This window comes from Aricia agestis, chromosome 3, assembly GCF_905147365.1.
Source record: "Aricia agestis chromosome 3, ilAriAges1.1, whole genome shotgun sequence".
NCBI classification, from domain to species: domain Eukaryota; kingdom Metazoa; phylum Arthropoda; class Insecta; order Lepidoptera; family Lycaenidae; genus Aricia; species Aricia agestis.
In genome coordinates, this window is record NC_056408.1 from 15,072,406 (window position 1) to 15,097,976 (window position 25,571).

A 25,571-nucleotide genomic window follows, 5' to 3' on the forward strand; every position below is an offset into this window, starting at 1 on the left:
GAGTTGAGTAGGCGTATTGTAACACTGCCATATAAAGGGATAAATGTCGGGTACCTTGTCTAAGCACTGATTAAGCAGGGCACGGCGGTCGACCGAATTAAAAGCATTCTTGATATCGACTTTGAGAACTACATCATCGTCACAGTTATGTATGAACCCCCTGAGGCTGTGGACAGCAGCTTCACAACCGCCTTTGCAACTGAAACCTAATTGAATCGGTTTGAATTCCTTAATCAATTTGGGGTGAATACTTTTACAGCAGATTTTAGCGACTATTCTACGAAAAGTGCTACCCACAGCAATTGGACGAATTCCGCCATCTTTTTTCTTTAGAGCACAGAGATTAGCACCGTATAGTACATTTAAAACTTCCGAGTTCACTTGCCCTGAAAGCATTAGGTTTACGAGATCCGTCAGGTCGCTCAGAAGTGTTTTACCAGCATCAGCAGTGGAACTACAGATTAGATCTTTGAGATGTTGCGGTGAAATCCCGTCCAAGCCACCGGCCGAACCGTTCCTAAAAGACATTATGGCAGACAGCACCATTTTGCTTTCAGCAACTATGCCAGAACCGGTCGGTGTAGGGAGATTAGGAGCTACAGAGGTATACGGATGTTTTTCTTTTAAGGCAGTCAAGGTGTCTGGGGAATTTGTAGCCCGCACATCCGATGAAAATAGGAGATTGGACGCGCCTTTTATATCCCCGTCACAGATTTTCGCTTCTATGATTTTGTTGACACACAATGGCTCTTGTCGTTTAAAATATGTATTACTCCGCTGAAAATCACTGGAGGAATAAATGTTGAAACTTTTTTCAACGCAGTTTTGTTTTATAATTTTCGTAAGAGAACATTTTTTAGAAGAGGAATTTGCGTGGAAAATTTCGTATGAAAAGACAAAAAGGTTTTTCCATGCATCTTTAGAATTTTCTTTAATAACCCGTTTTAATACTTCGGAAAGTTTTAGGGCGACAGTCACACGGGCGCCTCTTGGGATTCTTTTTATAACAGGGGTGGATGCTTTTAAGCGAGAAAGGAGAGAACACAGATCCTCGGCTTGCAATGACTGAACTGTATGCGGGAGAGGGGGAGGAACATGTACATTGCTATTTGACGACTGCTTATGGCATTTACTCACATGTATGCTTAGTCCTCTCGAACCCTTAAAGAATTTTGGTTCTGAACAGAGCAAACACTGCGCCTGAATAGAGCCATTTTGACTGAGTAACGCGCTCCCAGAGGAAGAGCCAGCAGACTGCGACATTGGGACTAAATTATTACGTTAATTAATAAATAGAAAATAAAAAGGTAAAAACAATTAGCAGTAGAATAATAATAGTAAATATCATTAAATATGTGGACTATAAATAATAACTAGACTTAAAAATAAAAACAACGTATGAAAGGGACCGGACACAATGGCAATTTCACGTCGAGTATGCTACTAAAGAATAGTTTAAATATATAAGTAGCCGGTGTAGCACGTAAGCTAATTCTCCAGACGGTTCCCAGTCCGCATCATTGAAAGGCAATAGGATCGCACTGAGTTACCCTGTGGAAACAGCTTAGCCTCTCTCTCAGTAAGTTACAGAACTTGATCCAAACTAACATGTTATCTTTTCAAGTCTCATTCTGGCTATGGGGAAAGTATTTCTGCAAGGCCGTCAGGCGGCAGATCCATATATTTTGGCTTCTTTATTTTGTCAAACAATGACAGACTCCTCTACCGAAGGGCACCTTTTATGTACGGCTTAGAACTAAGCTTTTCAACAATTATTCCTTGAAAATATATGAAAATCTGTGTATTTCACTTCCCAGCCATTGTAAAATTAAGCCACTAAGCAGATATATTACATTTAAAAATTTTGTTACGGGAAAATCGATATTGTTTTTGACACAAGTAACTTCAGTTCATAAAGATTAAATGCTCAAGACGAAAACACGATTACTCAAAAAAAGCTCGATAGTTTCTTTTTTACAAAAAACCTTGTTTTAGACACATTTTTGCTTGGATCTTCGAAGTTTGCTGTCTTTTCTTTAATATTTTTTAATATCTAAAAAGGTATTGATAAAACCTAAATTTACTCAAAACACTTTTTTCATAATCATTATAGTTCGTCCTTTATTCAAGTAAACTAACTCAGCGATGATTCCGCGCCGTCCTTTTTCATCTGGCATATGAAAGACGGACGTGAGTGTGAAGAGAGAAGGACGATGTTTGATTTTTAGAGTCAGGTGAGCTCTTAAGTAACTATCAATATTCAATAGTATTGATGGAAAGCATTTGTGTATGTAATTGGCTTTTTCATTTGTGAAAGAGAACGCTATTTATCAGGGCGAGCAAAGTGAGCCCTAGTATATCCCACGACCTGAACATTTTGTGGTACTTACACTGGAAAAATTATCACGCCTATTGATTTGTGCTTTGACATAGTCATTTTTATTTATATGTAGATGTGTTATCATCAGTCGGTAAAAGCTCGGCTTTTAGCTAGTTATCAAAACACCACGGCTCTACCACAAACTACGTAACTCCATAATAGGCAACTATATTGTGGTAATATGACTGTGGGCGTCAGCGTCCTGTGGCGTCCTAGGATGGCGACAGAGTTCGTACATAGGGGCCTATACCCATATAAAAAAATATATATCCGGCACTGGTAATATGGCATGTTATTATTGGCACCATGATGCAAAGCGGTAGCCTGTAGCATATAAACTCTAGATATAGCATGCACTGTAATTATCGTCAAGCAATCATGGGACATAGACGACTAGATCTCTACACGTACGTACGTAATCGTTTGAATTGGAATTTTAGTAATTCACTTATGTGATAAAATCCTACATAATAATATTATGTAATAACTAATAAGTAAAAACCTTTTGCAAAAAAATTAAGAAGAAAACGACGCGACGCATAGATACAAATTTCACTAAAAGAAAGGTGACCAGCTCTACCCAGTTTAATTAGGATCAGTCCTGGGAAGAGATTAAAAAAATCAAGTTTTGAGCCTGGATAGGCCGTAAGTCATTTCGCAATTTATATTAACGAAATATCGATAATTTTTAAACCATAATATTCACGTAATATATTTCATTACGTAAATTTTGCTTGCAACATATTCTCAATTATTATCGTTGATATTAGTATTTTATGTTATTGAAATAAAATGAAATATTAAATAGTACAGGGCTGGCAAAATGCCATTGGCCCCTGACTAAAGAGGGCCCCGGCTCAAGAGTAAACTTTTTTAAATTTGACCGATTTCAGTAACAGCCCGGCGATTTTTACTGATAAAGCCCCATTAAAATAACTTGCCACGGACCACAGATTACACCATTACCTTATACTTATTACGTTACCAATATTATACTAGAGACTATAGTCTATACTTACATAGACAACATAGCGTCGTCCATATCACGACGATACTCCTCCGGGTCGCCATATTTTACCTGAAAATAATGAAGAAATTAATTATTAATTTATTATGTAATTTTACTTATTTCTTCACCATATTCTACTTTTGTCTGCTTTGCGAATTATGTGCATGACAAATACTGTAGATCAAATATTAATATTGCACAAAATATAATAATTATTACTAAATAACCACAAATAAATTCGTATTATTAGTATAACAACTAATTGGAACCACAGAATAGATAATAGTACATTGGAACTAAAAGTAGTTTAATATTTTCCTTTGCACAGCAGACATTATGCACAGTAAAATATTTACTAACTCCTTTTGTTCCAAAGCGGCTTTCTATGCTTCTGCATATAATATTATATTCTTTTGTTTCACTTCACAATATCACACGGGGAGACTCAATAGCATATTATTAATTAAACAATAGCCAACTTAGCAAAGGACAAAGCGTTCATTATTTAATAATATTTTCAAATTGTGCATTGAAATGTTAGGATGAAATTGTTTTAAGTAATTGTAAAATCATTGTTTCTCTGAGTTTGTTCTCTTCAATTAAAAAAAAACCCCTGTAGGCTGTCTGGGTAATATGTTTTTATTGTTTTAAGCAATTGAACACGTATTGTTACGCTTATGGGCTATAGAGGCATGCCCTTAGGTTAGCCGTTAGGGCAACATCGGGGTCCTAGGGCCCGCAGTTTTAGCCCTCTTAATAATAATAATTATAGTCAGCAATCGTCATACTGCTCTTAATTTGGGTCGTTAGACCTTTATATTAATGTATTGTGCTCTAAATTGTTAAAACTTATAATAATATTAAACTTTCCTCTTAATAAATGTAGCTTATAATATTAGGACCCTGGAATTCTAAGAATACTTACTATAAGTACTAGAAGTAGACAAATCGGTTTAACTGTCCTCAAGTTTAACAAGACTAACAAAATTTTAAAATTCGTTTTTTTTTTTAAATAATATAGATCATAATAATATATTATACCTAGTTCTTTTGTAAAATATATAAGTGAACAAATCGTTTTGCTAAACGTATAAGTATTATTTTAAGAAACATCTAAAAATCGCTTTTCTTAAAAAATAATATAATGATGCAGATTTTTAAAGATTTTAATATTGTAGCCGAGCCGAAATACATAATTTTAATCATTGTTGCCTACATGTAGGTACCTTCTCAAAATTTTAATTATACTTGAGTAAAAACTAGTTTGTGAAACTTTCATACTTTCGGAATGCTATTTTTAAACATTTTGCACGTGTAAAATATTGAAGAATATCGTCATAAAATTTACTTGTGCTCGTTATAATAAAAGATATAAAAATTTAAAAGACATCCTCGACCAGCTGCCTGGATTTACGAATGTCCTACCTACTATAAATTCGAAAGGTGAAAAGTGTGTATTCCTGTAACTTCTTACACTCTGTATATTAACTAGATATTGTAAATTAACTAGATATTATATACTTTTAATTTCCTCAAATTACATAAAATTAGATAGACAATAATTATTATCATAGTCGTACCCAGGATTTTAGTTAGGGGGGAGCAGCATTACCTGTTTCAAAAAATCATGAAAATTTATTTTTATTAATCTGACTGAAAATATATTTTGTTTCCAACACTTCATTTTGCGCAGAGTAGGTAACACATTTTTAATTCCCACTTGAGGAAAATTGACGTTTATTTTATCTTCCAGGCAGCTGCTCTGCCTGCCCCTACCTGGGTACGCCCATGATTATTATTATTATGAAATAACACGGAGAAAAGTATGAATTCCGATAAAGTAATTTGCACAAAAAAGTAAGCAAAATCTAGTATTAACAAAATTAATAAAGCGACGGAGACTATTCCAACAAAAGCAAAACTCGTATGACCACTAGTCAGAAATTAGTCATCTTTGGCTGAATGGAACAGGATACGGGCACTATTTGGCAATATCGACAATTGGTTCAAGGACTTTCATGCGGGCTTCGACTGGTTGGAGAATCGATATCTGTGGTAAAGGTAACAGTACTTAATGGCCGGTTTACATTATTCCAATCCAGTAAACCAATCCAGCGCGTTCTTTGCAAAATTGCAAATTCCAACCATAGAGATATTAAACCGTTTGTTTTTTATATCTATGATTCCAACTTCCAGTGCCGTTTACATTATTCTAATGGCGCGGCCGCACATGCGTCTATCTTAAGAAGCTTCGTGCTATGAGACGATACCATTGGACGATACACGCAGATTGTCCAATGGTATCGTTTTAAGCACGAAGCACTACGCAGGAACCACCAGGAACGGCCCGGGCATAATACTAATTCAGCGCTGGATTGGAAAAATCGGCCAAGTGCGAGTCGGACTCGCTCACGAAGGGTTCCGTACCGTTATAGATTAAAAATAGGCCAAAAAGTGTGTTTATGTATGGGAGCCCCACTTTAATATTAGGTAATTATTTTAATTTTATTTTATTATGAATAATTAAAGAAATAACCCTTTAAAGTACCTAAGCCAATGGCATTTGGTATTTTGATACTTTGACTCCCGGCAAAGGATACCTCCACAATATGTCACATAGGTAGATTTTGGCGCAACGATGTTGCTGGCAACGTATGTCGATTGTCGTGCCTTAAATAAGTCGAACAGAAGCATGCCGACAACTTTTATTCAAACAGCATCCTTATTCGTAGTACAAAATGTAAAGTCAGCTACTGTTATGCAAATCAGTCATTATAGCGGACGCGGCGAGCGGGTTTTGATATTTGTCAGTACTTTTGTCTTTTGCCAAGTCGACCATTCTTGATACTTGAAGGTCGTTCAGAGAAATCGAATATTATAATATTACTTCATTTTGTTACATAACATTTTTATCAAACTATTTGCATGGCACGAAATAAGATTATAAAGTTTTCCATGCAAATTGCAAAACATTGTAGATTTTTTCATTACGAATAGAGGATAACGGGGAAGGACTGATTTTGGCCATAAAAATCCACTAGGTAGTTTAGTTTAACCACTATTCCGAAGTATTATTATCAGTTTCGAATGTACAATATCTCCGTGCTTATTCTCATGTTCCCTAGAACATTTTTTATTACCTTCAAGCTAATTTTTCATGAGTAGCTTTATTTTTATAAGACGAACAATTACAATTTCCTCTGCGGAAATTCTTGGAAGTGGTAGCTAACAGCAACCAAAGTTACGGGCTGCATCCTAGTACTAAATAAGCGCTGTTTCGGCTATGATTAGCTTACTGTCTGTCTGTCTGTGCCTACGATAGTATTTCGTAGATAATCATCATAAACTGCTAAATATCCATAAAAGAAGTTCCAATTAACAATAGGTCAGGTCAGACGTCAGTAGTGGGTGAGGTGGATCGGATTGCGAGTAATTAGTGACCCTGCAGCAGATAGGGTCAATTGCAGGAAGGTCGATCCAACACGATTGGGTACAGACATAGGCCCTTTGCAGTTTTGCACCACCACTTCCTCGGTACCTGACGGCCCTTTATCAAAACGTTTTTGTGTTAAAAGAATCATACAAGTATGGCAGTCCCAGGAAAATGGTGGTAACTACGAATAATAGTAGGGTGTAACTTAGAATCGTGCCATAAAATTGCCCATAAAGCGCTAATAATGATTAATGATTACGAATATAATGACTAAATCATTGAACAATAATGACACGGATGAAACATTGTAGCCTTGTTAGTCATTAGATTTTTTAACATTAGTAGTTAAGTAGGTAATTAATAGTTTTTCATCGTGTACTTTCGCTTTAATTGTTTTGTGTGTGTGTTTATTAGTTTTAGTTTGTTATGCACATTATGCATCCACTCGTTTTTAAGTTATCTTTATATCAATGTTCTAGTCGTAAGATGGTTGCCTGGAAGATATCGCTACTTAGCGATAAGGCCGCCAGAATTGTGTTGTCCTTTTCAGATTTTAGTGTTTTCTTGTATTATTTTGTGGAATGCAATAAAGTATATTATTATTATTATTATTAATATATACTTTTTTAATTATAATTAAAATTAAAACTCTATTATATATTCAAGTGAAACAAAAAAAAAATACTTCCAAAATTCCACCACCAAAGTACATACATACAGACAGAGCAAGTTAAATAAAAGCTTTTAATAATGTGTTATTGTGATTTGTGATACATAAGAATTGATGCCCATAGTTCTTCACAATAAAATTAAAAATATTGTAACAATAATTTCCAATATTATGACCAATCAAGGAAACCAGTTTCTTATTACTATACTACAGAACTGAGGACAGCCTTAATTTATTCGTTTAGTAGATGTGAGTCATTTTCGTAACATTTACTTTCCGCTTTTGTGTGATACCAAAACTCAAGAAAATGGTACCTTTACTCGGAAAAAATTATTCAATTTTAATGTCATTACTCATTAGTGATTCAATTTTACCATATTAATTTTAATAATATTAAAATTATTGAATCACCGATTATGCAAAAGTAGTCAGATTTAAATAAAAGACTATAAACGTACTATACTCCCCATGAAGCAAAGTTCATGTCAATTACTTACATACCTAGGTGTACTATTACTTAGTACACCTAGATAGAGAATACTATATAGAGCGCCCATCGCAGAGCTTTTGAAAGAAACATTACAAAAACTTTACGTTAGTCCTGTTACCTGTACTTTAGGTCGTAAAGGGGGGAATTTCATACGAGGGAGAGCTATGCTTCGGCACGAATGGGCCGGCTCGACCGGAGAAATACCACGTTCTCACAGAAAACCGGCGTGAAACAGCGCTTGCGCTGTGTTTCGCCGAGTGAGTGAGTTTACCGGAGGACCAATCCCCTACCCTATTCCCTTCCCTCACCTATTCCCTTCCCTATCCATTCGTACCCTCCCCTATTACCCAATTCCCTCTTAAAGCGTCGGTAACGAGCGAGTGTCCATGGGCGTCGGAAGTTGCTTTCCATCAGGTGACCCGTTTGCTCGTTTGCCCCCTTATTTCATAAAAAAAAAAAACTACTACTACAGCGTCCAGCAGATAGATCGTGTACAGGTACATAGTACACCTCTGTAATGCTTAAAACGCCTCCATGGTCTAGTGGTATAGAGCTTGACTCGGAGGTCGTGGGTTCGATTCCCGCGTTGGAAACATGTTAATTCCAAGTTTGGTTAGGACAATGCAGGCTGATCACCTGATTGTCTGAGAAGTAAGATGATCCATGCGTCGGATGGGCATCTAAAAAGTCGGTCTTCCGTCCCACTGGGTTATGAGAGTAAAGGAATAGAGAGTGCTCTTGTGTACAGCGCACACACTTGGGCACTATAAAATTACTCCTGCGTAGCTGGCCCGGTTTCAATGAAACCGGCCACCGTCACCGAAACCGGTGTAAAAACTATTAATATTCTTAACACAAACGTCGCTTCGAATTGTACCTAGGCAATAGAAGACATTAGTAAATAGTCCAGAAACCAAAGCATTTGAAGCTAAGTTCGTACACGGTACAGTACTTAATTATTATAATACTTTACTTGGGTTCTAGGTACAGGCATAAAATACATAATATTAATACAAGTAGTACAGGGTAGTTAGGTAGAATTTTCGATCTAATTTCGATGTTCGTCTAAAGATTCTACAAATAATATACCAAAACTCTATTTATTTCGACATAGCTCTACGACAATGACCAAGTCTATTTGGAAACATTAATTCAATGTTATACCTAACTCCTGAGTAATTCGCATGCAATAAATCTTGACCGAGTACAATAACAATTAGAGTCAGTATGTCACTGGCCGAATAAACACTAAACACAGGGACAGCGGCTAGCGCAATCGGCAGACCAAGACGTTGACCTGCGCGCTGTTATTATCTTACAGTTACTTGCACTTCACTAAAGCCACTGATGGCTAGCTAGGTACTATAGCTGTATTTGCCGAAGAGTTCCCTTACTTTAGTAGAAGTCAGGTCTTCCGGTTTTAAGAAGCCGAAAAGTAAAAATTATGATCATCTTGTAGTTGAACTCTATATAAGCCCAGATATGAAAATGACAGTAGAAAATCGATTATCCGGCCCTCAGTTATATAGATGCGTGAAAATCCGGATTGCCATAGCAAGATGAATCTCAAAATCATTATTTCTTAGTAAAGCGGGTTAGGTTAGGTTAGGTCACGGTCTGTTATCGCGGTCTTCTTGATTCAAATGCTATCTTAGGGTTGATTCAGACCGCAACGCGACGCGTAGATGCATTTCTAAATTTGTATGGATTTGACAGATTTCAATTGCATCAGACGTCTTGCGAATCTGTCAAATCCATACTAGCATTCGTAGCATTCGAATCAAGAATACCGCGTCGTGCGACCCATACGAAACTCGTAAAAATTTCGTCTTCGTGTAAAGAAAACGCGGTCATTTTGAATCTGTCGCGCCACGGGGCTGCCACAGCGTAATAAAGATACATAGACTGTGTCACTGCCTTGTGAGCGACTGGGTCGCGCAACGCAGGTCGCCGACAAGCCTCGACTACACGTCGCGCGACTCGGTCGCTTGCATCCGTCAGCGCTTCTTATTAGGTAATTCATATCTATTTGCTATTTGCTGTTTTTGACAAACACATAATAATATTATGTACTCTACATCATATTATTATGCACCACTTTTCCTCATACATTCAATTATCAGGATTTTCGAATATCCGAAAGCTTAACTACAACAATTAGACCGGTTAATCGAGTTCCTACTTAGGAATTATATCAACAACTAGCTCAGCCTAGTGCATTAGGAATTAGGATGGAGCAGATAAACGTAACACTACCATTATCGAGAAACTGTTTACCGTTTACGTAAAGCCTGAACGAGATGTGTGACGCAATTGAGCATTAGCACACTGTAAACATACAGTAGGGTAAGTTACTCTACTGTAAGTTACTCTGATGCCTGTTTTCACCAACCGCCTCCTAACGCTAAGTGGTCCCCTAGCGGCCATTAAGGGTAAAAAAGTAATGTTTTGCAAAAGTTCTCACGCCCTGAGGACGAACGTGACACACAAAAATTCGTGAAATCTTGAAGGATATGTCCTTCAAGATTTCACGAATTTTTGTGTGTCACGACCCACGTTCGTCCTTAGGGCGTAAGAACTTTTGCAAAACATTACTTTTTTTTAATGTGTTTGTTTTAAGAGATACTTGACCCGCAAAGATCGCTAGGGAACACTTAGCATTAGGAGACCGTTGGTGAAAACAGGCATGAGTCTCTTCAAGTTACTCTGAGTAACTTAAACTCAAAATCGCTCAACACAGTGACAAGTTTCACGAGTCTAACGTGTTACTGCCTTTTTTTAACCCCCGACTAAAGGAGGGGGTTATAAGTTTGACGTGCCTGTTTGTCCGTGGTATCGTAGAATCTAAACGGACATGATCGAAAGTGTTATTAAATAGACCATTATAATCAGTCCGCTCACCGCTAGAAAATTAGGTTTTATATCTATTTTGGAAGGTTAAGTAAGCAACTTTCAGCCCTACAAAGTTAAATTTCGTATCGAAGGTTGTTTTTAATTTAACATTATGCTACGTTAAGTCATCTCCTGAAATCAGACTGCGTATTAGGCCTGCTTATTACTTATTAGTTATTAGGCAGGTCTTGAAATATTGTCTACTGTTCATAATTTATATTATGGCATTAGCTACGAGGTTTTTACACTATGTAGTTATAGCATAGCGGCTTACAGCCACATTCCAAACAATATTATCGCCAGTGTGACAAGTATGCGTCTACGGTATACATAATACTTAAACATAACACAAGTTTTCCTACATAATAATATTAAGGCTTAAAAGGAACCGCATAAAAATAACTGCTATCTGCAGATCTGTAGCGAACGCGGAATCTTCAGAGAGGAACCCTAGAGTAAGTTAAATTGGATCGTCCTTCAAAATGTAAGAGTAAAGAGATGCGTAAAGCCGATAGGAAAGTTATAGAATCCCTTTGGTTCTACAAGTCGCCATACCGTCTGAGAAATCCCTGAGTATTGACCCTAAGTTCAATACTCAATTCAGCCCGCAACACAACATCGGATTTATGGCAAATTGGCAATAATAGCTTGCAGTTGTTTAGGAATTTGCGACAGAAAAACTGTCTATTCACCAGTATGATTCCCTAGTAATTATGGCCGGCTAAAATATTACCCAGAAACTTGGAATAAGGTAACAAAGCTAAGGGGAAAAGTTTGTTTGTTGGCATGGCTCCAAAACTACTTGGCCAATTTTGATTTGGATACTTTTCTTAAAAATAGAAGTTTAAATACTTTCTGAAAATGTACGTTTACTGCTATTACGCAGGGCGAGACGCGCAGAACTTCTAGTACCTAAGTTTTTTTTATAAAATAAGAGGGCAATGGCAAACGAGCAAACGGGTCACCTGATGGAAAGCAACTACCGTCGCTCATGGACACTCGCAACATTAGAAGAGCTACAGGTGCATTGCCGGCCTTTTGCTTTATCACAATTAACACCTTTTAGGGTTCCGTAGTTGTGATAGAAAACGGTCAACACCGCTTCTTTTAATTTCCTCTGGGTTGACAGTTGTCATACCGTCATGATGATGACAGTATATTCCCGCTATCAGCGATCTGGGCGTGGGAAGCGGGTTACCCAGTTGTGGTCGTCTTAGCCAACACCATGAGAATATGCTAAGCAAAGGTCGCGCTGATAGCAGGATTTACGGCTATTGTTTTTTTTTTTATTTTTAAAAATTATGTGGTTTGGGATTGCTTTAAATGTATGGCTAAATGGTGGGTTAGAAACTTGAAAATTTTGGTTAAATTAATAAATGTTAATGTTTTAACCGGGAAAAGGCTAGATGGATCGTCCCCAAGGACCCTTACAATGCCTTACGTATAATAAAATTTGTCAACAAAATACTTGGGGCAGTAGCCAAGAAGCCTATTAATTTATCTCTCCTTTAAATCATAACTCATAAGTCATAAGGTTTGCGTGTGCAAATAGAGAACTCCCACTTCCTTTGACACTTCCTTTGACATTAAGAAGGGCTTATGACGAGCTTTTGTGACAGAAGCGTTCGTGATCTTTTGACAACATCCAGATTAAAGATAAATCTGCATATCGCATGCAGATGAGCCTTAAGGTACGCACTCTTTATGACGGGGCGCAGTGGGCCGCATATTCTATAAGTGTTTTGACCGAGTGCACAATAGATCACACAATCTGTGACCCTCCCCGCTGCGCCTCGACATAATCTGCGCGTACCTTGCAATATGCATAGCCGGCACCGAAATCTGAATCAATTACCGATGACGATTGGGCAATCTTATTGTTCGCACTCACCTGAATTCGTTACGTGATGTGAATAACGATTACTTTTTAACTTGGGAAATAAACATCATCAGTCCAGATATTAGGTAATTATTATTTATTATTTTAAAAATATTATGTCCTAAATAAATAACCAAACAATGAGAATTAAGAACTATAAAATTCGAACTTGATAGCGGGCCATAAAATAGGCATTTTGTCATTTAGTGAATACTTTGACCCCTTAAAATATTCACGAAATGCTCATAGAGAAGAAGTCTGACCATATACGCTTAGCTTGTGCAATGCACAGCCCTGATACTGATGAATTTAACATCACTAAAAGTTGTCTTACATATTATCGTACATGTATCAGTGTAATTACGTATTATTAAATTATTTCAGTTAACTACCACACTGGCAAAATTAGCGGAACATAGGTAAAAAGGGCCAAAACTTGAACTCAAGTGGGTCGGGCTGTCTGAAAGCCTTTTTTATAGCTTCTAAACTCATTCAAGAAATAAAATATTGAACAAAACTGGCAAGTTGACAGGTTTTTATAGCAATTATGCCCTAATAAGTGTTTTTCGATTATTGACGTTGTAAGTGTTCCTGATAAGAATGGCGTTTTAGCGGGGTGCAAGGTGTGCTCAGCTTATTTGATTGTTTGGTTTTTGGAAGAACACATTGCTTAGATACAAAACTAGTGATTTCCCAGCATCTGCGACAACTAGAGTTGTAACCACGATAGAGAAAGGTCACACCTACCGTTCGGTCAGTCAGGCCTTACGTGTGTCGGCTTCCGTGGTTCATCGTAACTTTCAACGCTTCAGAGAGACTGGATCTTACGTTCGGAGACGAGAATAAGGCAGATATCGGGTGACAATGGTTCAGGATGACCATTTTGTAAGGAAACAAAACTTAAGAAATCGACCTCAAACTGCTATGCAGACACGAAACCTGTCGGAACAGGTCCAAGATGAACGTGTAAGTGATTGTACAGTAAGAAGAAGATTCAAAGAAGTTAAATTAAACTCAAAAGTGCCAGCAAGGGCACCAAAACTTGAGACAGGACACCGAAGAGCCAGGCTAAGATTTGCGCGTGAACATCAAAATTAGACAAGCGAGTGAAATCTTGTGCTGTACAGTGATGGGAGCAAATTCTGTGTACATTGTATTGACAGGCGATAAAGAATGTGGATAAATCATAAGGAAAGCTACAGGCCATCAAACTTACCGGAAACAGTGGCCTATGATGCAGGCTTCGTAATGGTTTGGAGTTGCATATGATTTGGAGCCCGCATGGAGCTGATGATTATAGATGATGGTACTTTGACAGTACAGGGCTATAGCACCGACATCCTGGAACTGCATGGTGTACCTTTTACACAGTTTTAGGTAGTAATTTCAATTTTATGTGCGTCCATAGAGTAAGAAAATCGGGCATTATTACCTAAACGATGCTGGCGTAGCCCAGGTGGAGAGGCCAGCGTGGTCTACGGATATGGATCCGATTGAAAACGTGTGGCACATCAATGGGTGAACGGTACGAGTTAAAACTCCAGCTCCAAAATGTGTCCAGGAGCTCGAGTTAACGCTAGTGGAGGAGTAGGAGAATATCCCACAGGAAATGATTGACAATTAAAATGCAAGCATGGAATGGCGTATCCAGGCCCTCTTGAGATCCATAGAAGGCATTACACGCTTTTAACATGGCATTTCTTTAATAAAAATGGAGAATTTATCTTAAAAACTTACTACTGAAATTTCAAAGATTTTCTTAATTTTTTTATTTTTGCTGATTTTTTTCTATTTTTAACGTTTTTATGCCCTAAATTTATATAAAATTTCTTTTTAATAATCAATTAGTAAATAAATAAATAAATATATAAAAATCAGTGAACAATTTAAAAAAAATTGAAAATTTTGTTATGTTCCTCTAATTTTGCCGGTGTGTTTAGTTCACCGATTTTAATAGAAAAATAATATCTAAGGAGTAGACCTACCTTAAATAATACCTTAGCTCAACTAATGACTTAAAAGCTTTACCTACTTTAGAGGAATAAGCATGTAACGTTTTTTTTTTAATGAAATAAGGGGGCAAACGAACAAACGGGTCACCTGATGGAAAGCAACTTCCGTCGCCCATGGACACTCGCAGCATCAGAAGAGCTGCAAGTGCGTTGCCGGCCTTTTAAGAGGGAATAGGGTAATAGGGGAGGGTAGGGAAGGGAAGGGAATAGTTGAGGGTAGGGAAGGGAATAGGGTAGGGGTTAGGGGATTGGGCCTCCGGTAAACTCACTCACTCGGCGAAACACAGCGCAAGCGCTGTTTCACGCCGGTTTGCTGTGAGAACGTGGTATTTATCCGGTCGAGCCGGCCCATTCGTGCCGAAGCATGGCTCTCCCACGTATAAAACGTGAAACCAACTTTCTATTTATTATTTATCATTATTATTAATATTCATATTTTATTTAATATAATTTATTAAGTACAAGTACATACAAAGTTACCGTAATGTAACGGTAACAAGTAAGAACCTCATTGTGAGTTCAGTGTCACATTAAAATACAAAAAAATATTATATTTTTATATAAATTAATTAACATGTTTCTATGAATACAGTACACATAATAAGAATAATTAACACTATGATTAATATTAATTTAATGCAACAACGAAAATAATACTTCCTGTATTAATTCTTAATTCTTTACTGTATAGAGTAGTTCCGCCTAGTAATTTTTAGGGTTCCGTACCCAAATGGTAAAAACGGGACCCTATTACTGAGACTGTGTGTACTTTATATTTAATTATAATATTAAAATAAAATGAAAATTTAAGGGGGGCTACAAAAAATGTTTAGCCTATTTTTGCTCTATAACGGTACGGAACCCTTCGGGCGCGAGTCCGGCTCGCACTGCCGATTATTATTTACAATTGATTGGATAAATTTTTATATAATTGCATGTTCCACCGCCGTGGCCGGCCGCGAAGAAGATGGCGCGATGACCTAGACAAATACGAGCCAGGTTGGCCTATGGCTGCGTTTCGAGGATTGGAAAACTTTGGGGGACCTTTATGCCTAGCTGTGGGACAGCATAGGCTCTTAAAAAAATGTTCCACACACAGAGTCAGCCGCTATAAGGAAAAAAAAGGATCAAAATGTTTTATTGTAATTACCCCGGTATTGCTAGTCAATTTACTATCTCACTTTTTGCCATCAGATCCTGGTAGACCTATAGGATACCTAAATCTGTTTAATATGAAAATAACTACCCCACATCTACAACACATGGACACTAAGCATTAACCTATGGCCTAAGTATTAGATTTCTCTCGCTTCCTAAGCTGTATCCGGAAGTATGTTTTCACTCAGCGAGTAATAGTGAGTAGTGAGCACATATTGTTTAGCATACGAAAGCGAAACCACTCTCGTCTGGAACCGGCCGTTGTCTGCAGTAGCCATGTTGACACACCAAACAGATGTAGAGAACGCGCAGAAACAACATGTACAACACACAACAAATAACAATATAGTAGTACTGTATTTTATTTCCCGTGGTGCTTCCCCCTTTGTTCAGACATTAATGTCATTACAATTTGGCTGTCTCCCGCTTTGCTTGGGGAGGGAAATTGGATATCTCCTACTCCTCCTACCTTTCTTCTGATTTAGGTGAAAGACGCGTTAAATTAAAAACCGTGTTGGATATAAAACAAGAAACGGAACAGCAGGAAATGGAAAAGGGCGTAAGCGACAAAATGGTTTTGTCACGTAACGTAAAACTGACTCCCGGAAAATGTACGGTTCACGCGCGATAAACGTATCGCGCGTGAACCGTACATTTTCCGGGATAAAATATCATATTATGTCCTTTCCCGGGACTCAAAGTATCTGCATACCAAATTTCAGCAAAATCGGTTCAGCTGTTTGGGCGTGAAGAGGTAACAGAAATCCAGGAAGAATTTTGTACAAAATTAACTCTGAATAAAAATTATTTGATATTTTGATTTTGATTAAAACCTTGGAGAAATATTATTTCATGAATAATGAGTAGTTTTTACCACAATGAATGCTGACGACGGCGTACGGCTTGATTGCCATGATTGGATACGCGTTTTCGTGAAATTGAATCTTAAAAACACATTCGTATAAGATATTTTGTGATTAACTGATAATTCATAATAACAAAGTCGCAAAGCACGTGGCGTGTTGTGCATAGTGATTAACATAGTGATTATATTCTCTTTGGTGAATAATGTTTATCGAGTATGGAACATTAATATTTATAGCGGCTGCATTCCGAGATCTGTGATCTATCATAACTAGCTATTTGACCGAGCTTCGCTCGGTATTCGATAAAACACGAATTAAATGACATTTTTTACAAATGATTCCTAGCTAGATCGATTTATCGCCCCCGAAACCCCCTATACACTAAATTTCATGAATATATATATATATATATATATATATATATATATATATATATATATATATATATATACGTGTGTACGTGTTCCTTGTAGAGAGTTCACTGTGAAAGTAGCAGCGCTGCAAGACGAAATTTATTTTTCACTTTTGTATGGGCAAGTGCCCGAGCGTCACGAGTTTCCCCATACAAAACTGAAAATTTTTTTTTGTCTTTCAGCGCTGCTACTCGAACTTTGTTGAGTAGTTATGGTTAAAGCGAAAGAAACGAAATTTTTCGGGATGAAAACTATCCTATGTCCTTTCTCAATTCCTAGGTCTCTTCCGATTCTTCAGTATACCAAATTTAATCGAGGTCGGGTGTTTTCACATTGGTTGATAACTCTAACGACACGATAACTTTTAACGAGGTTTCACACGGTGTCGTTGTAGTCATCGATATTGTCGCCGACAGATTGTCGTACCGATATCGGATGACGACACCGTATTTCGCCGTAAATATAAAAGATAAAGCAAATGTAAGTGTAATAGAATATTCGGGTGGTAATAATGGCAGCCGTGAACAAGTTACATTTGCCTTATCTTTTATATTTACAGCGAAATACGGTGTCGTCATCCGATATCGGCACGACAATCTGTCGGCGACGATATCATTGACTACAACGACACCGTGTGAAAGCTCGTTAAAAGTTATCGTGTCGTTACAGTTATCGTCCAATGTGAAAACACCCATCGGTTCAGAGTTTTAAAAGTTGACAGTCAGGAAACCAATCAGACACACATTCAAATATTTGCCTGGACTCTTGATTCCAGAGGTAATAATGAACATAGGACTAGCGATCACTATCAACGAAATTTTGAGTTCTATTTCTCCATCACAAAGGACGTAACTCCATCCTTTTGTAACATACTGAAGACTCCTAAATATATTTTGATAGTATTTAGGAGTCTCCTTCACATTCGAACGTGTTTGTGATGAAAGTATTTATGATTCATGAGATCTATTTATTTTACAATCGCGAACGTGACAGATGGAGAACGGCGGCGGACCTTTCTACAAGGTCGCCTCTGGACGTTTATTTTATTCTTTGTCACACTTAAATATTTCGCTACGAGTTTCATGTCTATAATATTGTTTTATTCTTTGATGGAACAATAGTTTTTATGTGGAACACTTTCGCATTACGTCCGATCCAAAGTAATTAAAAATACGGTTCTTATACACGTTGCAAAAATTTTAACGACGAGTTGAATGTTGAGTTAGCCTTTACACTTTTTAGTTTTTAGTAATGAATGGATTTCCGATGAAAAGTAAGTGGTACATTGGGCTCTGGATTATAGCTCTGGGCCTGGGCTACTATTATCTGTTACGAAAAAGTACGGTGTTGATGTTACACATACTGTACGATCGTTGGTAGTTAACTAACCGTTAAAGTTGGACCGTTACTGTTAACTGATTGTTGGTTCTGCTGCTGCACGACATAATGTGACAATAGCTGGGTGTATGTACTATCAGATAAATTTATTTATAGGCAGATATAATGCATCCAATCAATTTTTTTAAATGAAATAAGGGGGCAAACGGTTTTTTGATGAAAAAAACCTGATGGAAAGAAACTACCGTCGCTTACATTATTGTACTGCTTAATGATTATTATATCTATATTAGTATTATTTAAATTCCAAAGTCTGTCTATCGGCTATCTGTTAGCCTTAGCTCTTCACGCCCAAACCGCTGAATCGGTTATGCTGAAAGACGTGGAGTATTTGAACCCGGGAAAGGACATAGGTGGTGGGATACTTTTCATCCTAGAAAAATGTAAGGTTAGAAAAATGTAAAACCAATTTTGGCGTCATCAAGAATGCTTTAAAGAAGTACGACTGTAAGTTGTAAAAGTACGCTGTAGATCGTCGTAATTTTTTTGAGATTTCAATGAGTTTAATCTAAAAGGGAAAAACTTTCAAGTACTTGAAAGTTCATTGACTATTTGAACTTAATGAGTAATTATTCTTCTACAAGATGAGGTACATGGTAACCACAGGTTTCTCTAAATTACACCTAATTTGATTAACTTTATGACATCAATTTTGTTTTTGCGACAGGAAATCGTGCAGGTCGTGAGCTAATCTTAACTTAATGATGCAGCAAAGGTGACTGGCATTTCTAATGGAAACGAAATATTTGATTAATTATTATCATTAACAATAATAATTACAGTGAGGATTTTTTTAATGGTGGACTTCAGGCTAAATAGAGTAAGAGCCTGCGATGGCCAGACCTTTCTCCGTTTCGTAAAGTTGAAAGTTTACCTGTTTGTGGCCTTTACAGAGGTAAGAACGACCAGCAACTATGGAGTTTCGGTTGCGATTACTTTAGGAGGTATCCAGTTCTGAAGGTCTACCTAGCCTTCCAGAAAGGGTAAAGCTTCATAGCTTACACTTTCATAGCTTATATTCTTCGCGGTAAGTGGAGGAATCTCGTCTTCCATTTCGTGCTGGACATTTTTGACAGCTGCCCTTAAACTTTCATAAAGTATGTATATAAGACTTTGAGGGTGTCTAACAGTGGGAAGCAACTGTCAAATATGCCCGGCACCAGAAGAGGAGATTCCTCCACTTACCGCGAAGAATATAAGTTATGAAATTGCAGAGCTTCACTCTTTCTGGAAGGTCGGGACGAGATGCCCGCATTATTGTTGATATTGCGGACATTCCTTTTCTTAAAAAATATAATTAAGAATACTAATTATTTATAAGTCGTGACTCAGTCCTTACTCAAATGCTAAATGTTAGGGGCGAGGGATTTCCAAGGACAATATTACCTATTAAGTATTAGGTAAGGTCGCCTAACCACGCAATTTTTAAAACACGTTATTAAAGAAGAGTGAAATTATAGTTGATAAATATTAATAGGTTTAATAATAAATGTATGTAATAAGTTTATCAGGACTTTTACAAAGGATAATAATAATTATAGACCATAGTCCTCCTGAGTCACACGTAATAAAGGAGATTTGGAGAAAATAAAAATGTAATATCTACTCTGACATCTCATTTTTATTGGTGGGTATTTAATGACGATTAAAGTGATCAAACCTCTACCTATTTTACTGGGAATTTCTTTCCTCTGAAGAAGATGAACTGTGAATTAGTCTTCGCCAATGTATTATACCTCTACATGGTGCTAACTACTTCATTTTCATATCAATCTTTTCATCTTCCTGCTACTCTGAGAGTAAATTCTTGCATGTTCTTTTGATTTTACATAACTTCTTGGCTAACAATAGGAGACTTTTCAATTTTCAATACCTTTCTCTTCCTGTCCCTGTAACTTATACTTAGGTACTTATATATACTAGGTTAAAAAGTAGTTGTTACTTGTTACCGAAAAAGTTTAAATCACATTGCAGATTTTAAAACCGGTTCTGCATGTTATGTGGTTTGTGGCCTCGTTCTACCATAAATTACTGACGGATTTAAATATTTTATTTCGATAATGTTGTAACTTGTAACATATTATATTCGCGTTGGTTGAGGTGTTATTTATTATTTCCGTATTCAATCAAATAAATAGTGAGACATCTAGGAGTTAATACTATTTATAATTAAGTTTAATTACTCACCAGAAATTAAATTTAATGTTATTCATACATGATGGCACTTCCGTCTTCGAAATCAAAATTCACGAAGGTGTGTCTAAAATTCACACAAAAGATCACTTGCTCAATACCGTTAGCTGCAAGATCTTGACATCACGGAGAAGAAACACTTTAACCTTTCGAACAGAGACTGGTAAATACTCTGCAAGGGGCACTGCACTTTTGTAACAAACTTTTTATTTTGTAAAACCACACGGAAGTTTTGCACCAAGTTGTAGGGCGAAAAATATGCGAACCCACGAATATGCGACCCCAGGTCGATTTGTACGGCATTCACAGACACGGCTACACAACTACGAGAATCCGTTATACTACACAACACAACATGCACATTGACAACGTTGTTACATTCTTCTCGCTCACACGGCCGGCTTTAACGCTTACGAGAAAGAGAAGGAAAATTTTTATGAGTTCATTGTGGGATTTGTTGGCAGTTCAATGACAACTGTAAACTCTGTAGTGACATCTGCTGATGTATATGTGAACTAGTTTGTACATTAGTTATTGACATTTATTGTTAGTTCCAAGTTTCAGCAGTAGATGGCGCTACAGCGGTTTAAAAATCTTATAGTTCCTTCTCACTCACACATAAGCTTTTCGAACAAGAAAGATAGAGAAAGAGCTATATCATGATATCAAATGAATAGTGACACCTATTAATCCTTTTAAAAACTACATTGCCATTTAGTTATTCACTTTCGAAGTGAGTACACAACATTGCTGATAGATGGAGCTGTAAAAATGTCATGTTTTGAAATAGATAATGTTACGCAGAGGTCGGAGCAGAGGGCGCTACTAGCACATACACTAAAACCGACATGTTGCACACGTCATATTAAAATAAATAAATTATTATTAACTAGCTGTCCCGGTAAACGTTGCCATATAAATTTCCATTTCATCAAAATAGATTGAATAGTTTAAGCGAAAATCAGAAAAGTTTATTGTGCGGGAACCGTACATTTTCCGGGACAAAATGTAGACCTTGTCCTTTCCCGAGTCTCAAAGTATCTCCATACCAAAATTCATCAAAATAGATTGAATAGTTTAGGCGAAAATCATAAAAGTTTATTTCCGGGACAAAAGTATCCCTTGTCCTTTCCCGAGACTCAAAGTATCTCAATACCTAAATTCATCAAAATCAATTGAATAGTTTACGTGCAAATCATAAAAGTATATTGTGCAGTAACCGCACTCGTGAGTCGTGACACTCGGGCCCTTGCCCATACAAAAGTGAAAAAAAAAATCGTCTTTCAGCGATGCACTTTTACATTGAACTCTCTACAGGGAACACGTACACACCCTAAAGTATTATCACTTATTTTTGTTACACCCTGTATAATACCTAAAATGGAATTCATTTTCGCGTGGTCACGACATCACGCGTAAACGGCTGGAGTGTGGACCGATTTATTTTTTTTATGAAATAAGGGGGCAAACGAGCAAACGGGTCACCTGATGGAAAGCAACTTCCATCGCCCATGGACACTCGCAGCATCAGAAGAGCTGCAAGTGCGTTGCCGACCTTTTAAGAGGGAATAGGGTAATAGGGGAGGGTAGGGAAGGGAAGGGAAGGGAAGGGAATAGTTGAGGGTAGGGAAGGGGGTTTCGGGGGCGATAAATCGATCTAGCTGAGAATCATTTTCAGAAAATGTCTTTTTATTCGTGTTTTATCGATAATCGATAAACTGAAAAATATGACTCTTCCTTGACATCTATTGGCGAATAATAATACTATTTTGTTAGCAACTAATTGTTTAAACGACCAGTAGATGGCGTTATTAAGTAACACGAAGTCAATGCGTGTTTGCTATACCGAGCAAAGCTCGGTCATCCAGGTACTTTTTGTTACACACTGTATAGATGATAAGTATTTTGTACCTACAGGCTACATGCTACATTAATAATAATAATTTTTATTTTTATGAAACAAAATTTTCATTTTTACTCAGTCTTAACCCATCAATCAACAATTGAAAATCTATTGTCTGCGATTCCTACCATCGAGGTATTAATTTACTTAATAATTACTCTTTACCGCATCCATATTCTGGAGTCCAGTAAGCCAATCAAATAGACTAAATAGGCTATGCAAAAATAGCAGTAGATAATAGTTTATAATATCTAATTGTTTATGCAAAACCAAATCCGCACCATACACTCCACGCTCAAGCGTAGTAACAAGTTAAAAATAATTACCATTGTAAACAACTATAAAAACCCTAACATGATGCAATCAAAAATGTACAAAATTGTCTCTCCCCTTCGGAAGGGGGAACTAGGGGTCCTGTATAAGGTGCCAACTAACTAATACGTCAAGCTTTTCTTGGACGCTTACTTACTTGGACTTTTACTTAGTCCGATAGATAGTGTGATTGAAAGGTGTCGCTCTAAATAGGTCGAAAGTAAAAAGTTAATTTGCGTAGTATAGAGCAGCCATACACAACCTTTATTTAGGGTTCCGTACCCGAAGGTTAAAATCGGGACCCTATTAAAGACTTCCATGTCTGTCTTTCCGTCGCGTTGGTATGTGCCGTGATAGCTAAATTGAAATTTTCACTAGTTAAGTATTCTGTTAAGTATCTGTTATTTTTGAATTCTTCATTTGATCAAACAACAAAATATTTAGAACATATACAGTAAACAAAGCTCCTAAGTGTCTAAACACACTAGGCCGAAGTTACGCGGCGGAAATTCCGCATGACTACGCCCGCAATGTATTTTAAATTACCGATGACACACTATTCCGTCGCGTTCCGTACGTATTTTGTATGCGTTCATGTGAATTTACGCCGCGTAACTTCGGCCTAGTGTGTTTAGACACGAGCACTTCGGGCCGACTGCCGACCTGAGGGCTCTAATTGAGAATGTCTGGTTTAAAGCCTCATGACCTGATTTTTGGACTGTCTAAACCTACACTAAGTCTAGATAGCCTGAAATAATGACTAGCTCGGAGCCATTCGGCCTTAGTTCAGCGGAAAGCGCGGCGCGACTGTCCCGCGCGATCGTTTCACTCTCTATGGCCAGGTGTTCCCAACATTTCAGAAGCATTTCCTTGTTCAGATATTTTTAATATTGTGAAATAGTTTGCCCGTTTTGTGGTAGGTACGTATTTTTGTTGTTTTTGATGATAAATATATTATTTTGTCAAATATAAGTTTGTGGTTATCTAAACATTCATCTCTGTATAAATTGATCATCTAAAGGGAAGATTAAGTATTCAAAAGGAAAAGTAAAAAAATCGACCAACAATGATTAAAAAATGAAATATGCCAAAGAAGATGAACAACCAAAGAAGCAACAGCCAGAAGTAAAAATCTCAAGTTTTCCGTCAATTGTATTCTCCTGCTTCTCAGTTCTCAGGTGGTAGACGTAGTAGTAAGCGGACGTGCCAGCGTAACTGAAAGTGAACCAAAGGTTGGTGCTCTTGGCAGCCACGCGCACGTCTCAAGACATTTTCCCAGTGGGGATGCGGCGCCGGGGCGCGCGGAAAAAAGTCAAAACCAACACTCAACAACAACAATCGCGCGCGCGCATTTTTTCTCGCCATTTCTAATTCGGACGGTCCGTGCGGCGGACGCGCGAAATCGAAATTCGCGCGCTTTTTAAAAAAAGAACATTCAAACATTCGAACATTCAAAAAGAGTACGTTCGAAAGAAACCTTTTTCGTGAATTTTTCCAATGTGCCAGTGACACTCGGAACTTTTTGTGTGATGCGTATTTTTTTCTGAAATGGCTGTGATATGGCGTGCGCGTTATATTCTATGTGTGATATTGTTTGTTGTTACGTTAGACATCAACGCGTACGGCTCTAGAGGTAAGTTATACATATTTTGCCTTAATATTAATTAATTACAAAGAAGTTAGCAGTAGGGACTCAGAGTTATTAAATAAAATCGGTAAAGTGCGAGTCAGACTCGCGCACGAAGGGTTCCGTACCATTATAGAGCAAAATTAGGCCAAAATTTGTGTTTTTTGTATGAGAGCCCCCTTTAATTTTTTTGTTTTAAGTATGTTAATATTATTATTATTAAATATAAAATTACACATATAACTAAGGACTTTGAAAATAAAATGTATGTTCCTACCTGTTACCATTATTGATATAGAGCAAAAAAGGCCAAAAAAAAACGTGCGAAAACTAAAACATATTTTTGTCATTATCATTACATTCCCATTACTTTATTTTAAAAAAAACTACACAGTTATAACTTAAGCAAGGTTATCTAAAAAATAATATAAGTTTCATTCGTGTTTGCTGAATTTCGTAAAGCGGGTCATAAAGGTCCCAATGTCATTTAAGACTTTTCTCTGTCGGATCTTGGAAATGTGTACCCAAATAACCCGGTGAACTTCGTATCATTTCCACCTATAAATATGAATCTTTCCTGGACTTCTATGAATATTTCAAGACTAAAATTATCCAAATCAATTCAGTGACTAACAAAATTTTAAATTGATCTCTATTTATATTGATATTCGATACCCAAATTAATTTCTATTGTGTAGTCGGTGCTAAGCCAAATCTTCTCGTGAACATTAACCAGATCTGTCAGTCTGTCAGTCATCATCATTTTACTCGACTGCACGGGAAAGAGGATTACATTTTTTGTATCTGCCCATCACCGGTCGATGGAAAGCACTAGATAGCTATAATTTAGCGAATCCCGGCGCGGGTTATATAAAATAGTAGAGTTTCACTTGTTAGGGGCCAGATTGTTACGGGCTCGTTAGAGTCATCATGATC

The 25,571-nt window shown here is 37.1% G+C and overlaps 2 protein-coding genes across 3 annotated transcripts in view; one reads left to right on the forward strand and one right to left on the reverse strand.

Moving 5' to 3' along the window:
• LOC121740203 (cadherin-87A) overlaps positions 1-21,117 on the reverse strand; it is a 55,561-nt gene extending 34,444 nt beyond the window's left edge. The window contains exons 1-3 of one of the 2 annotated variants that reach the window (XM_042132839.1): positions 20,788-21,117; positions 20,337-20,495; positions 3,400-3,458 (exon numbers count right to left, since the gene is read on the reverse strand). In XM_042132839.1, the coding sequence (XP_041988773.1) occupies positions 3,400-3,451 (52 nt within the window). In that variant the 5' untranslated portion in view covers positions 3,452-3,458; positions 20,337-20,495; positions 20,788-21,117. The remainder of the gene's footprint in view (positions 1-3,399; positions 3,459-20,336; positions 20,496-20,787) is intronic. The other variant, XM_042132838.1, reaches the window with a different exon arrangement.
• A 3,439-nt stretch (positions 21,118-24,556) lies between these two features.
• The window catches only part of LOC121740522 (transmembrane protease serine 3), a 32,668-nt gene continuing 31,653 nt past the window's right edge, over positions 24,557-25,571 (forward strand). Inside the window, exon 1 of the mRNA XM_042133253.1 lies at positions 24,557-24,641. Within this exon, the coding sequence (XP_041989187.1) occupies positions 24,557-24,641 (85 nt within the window). The remainder of the gene's footprint in view (positions 24,642-25,571) is intronic.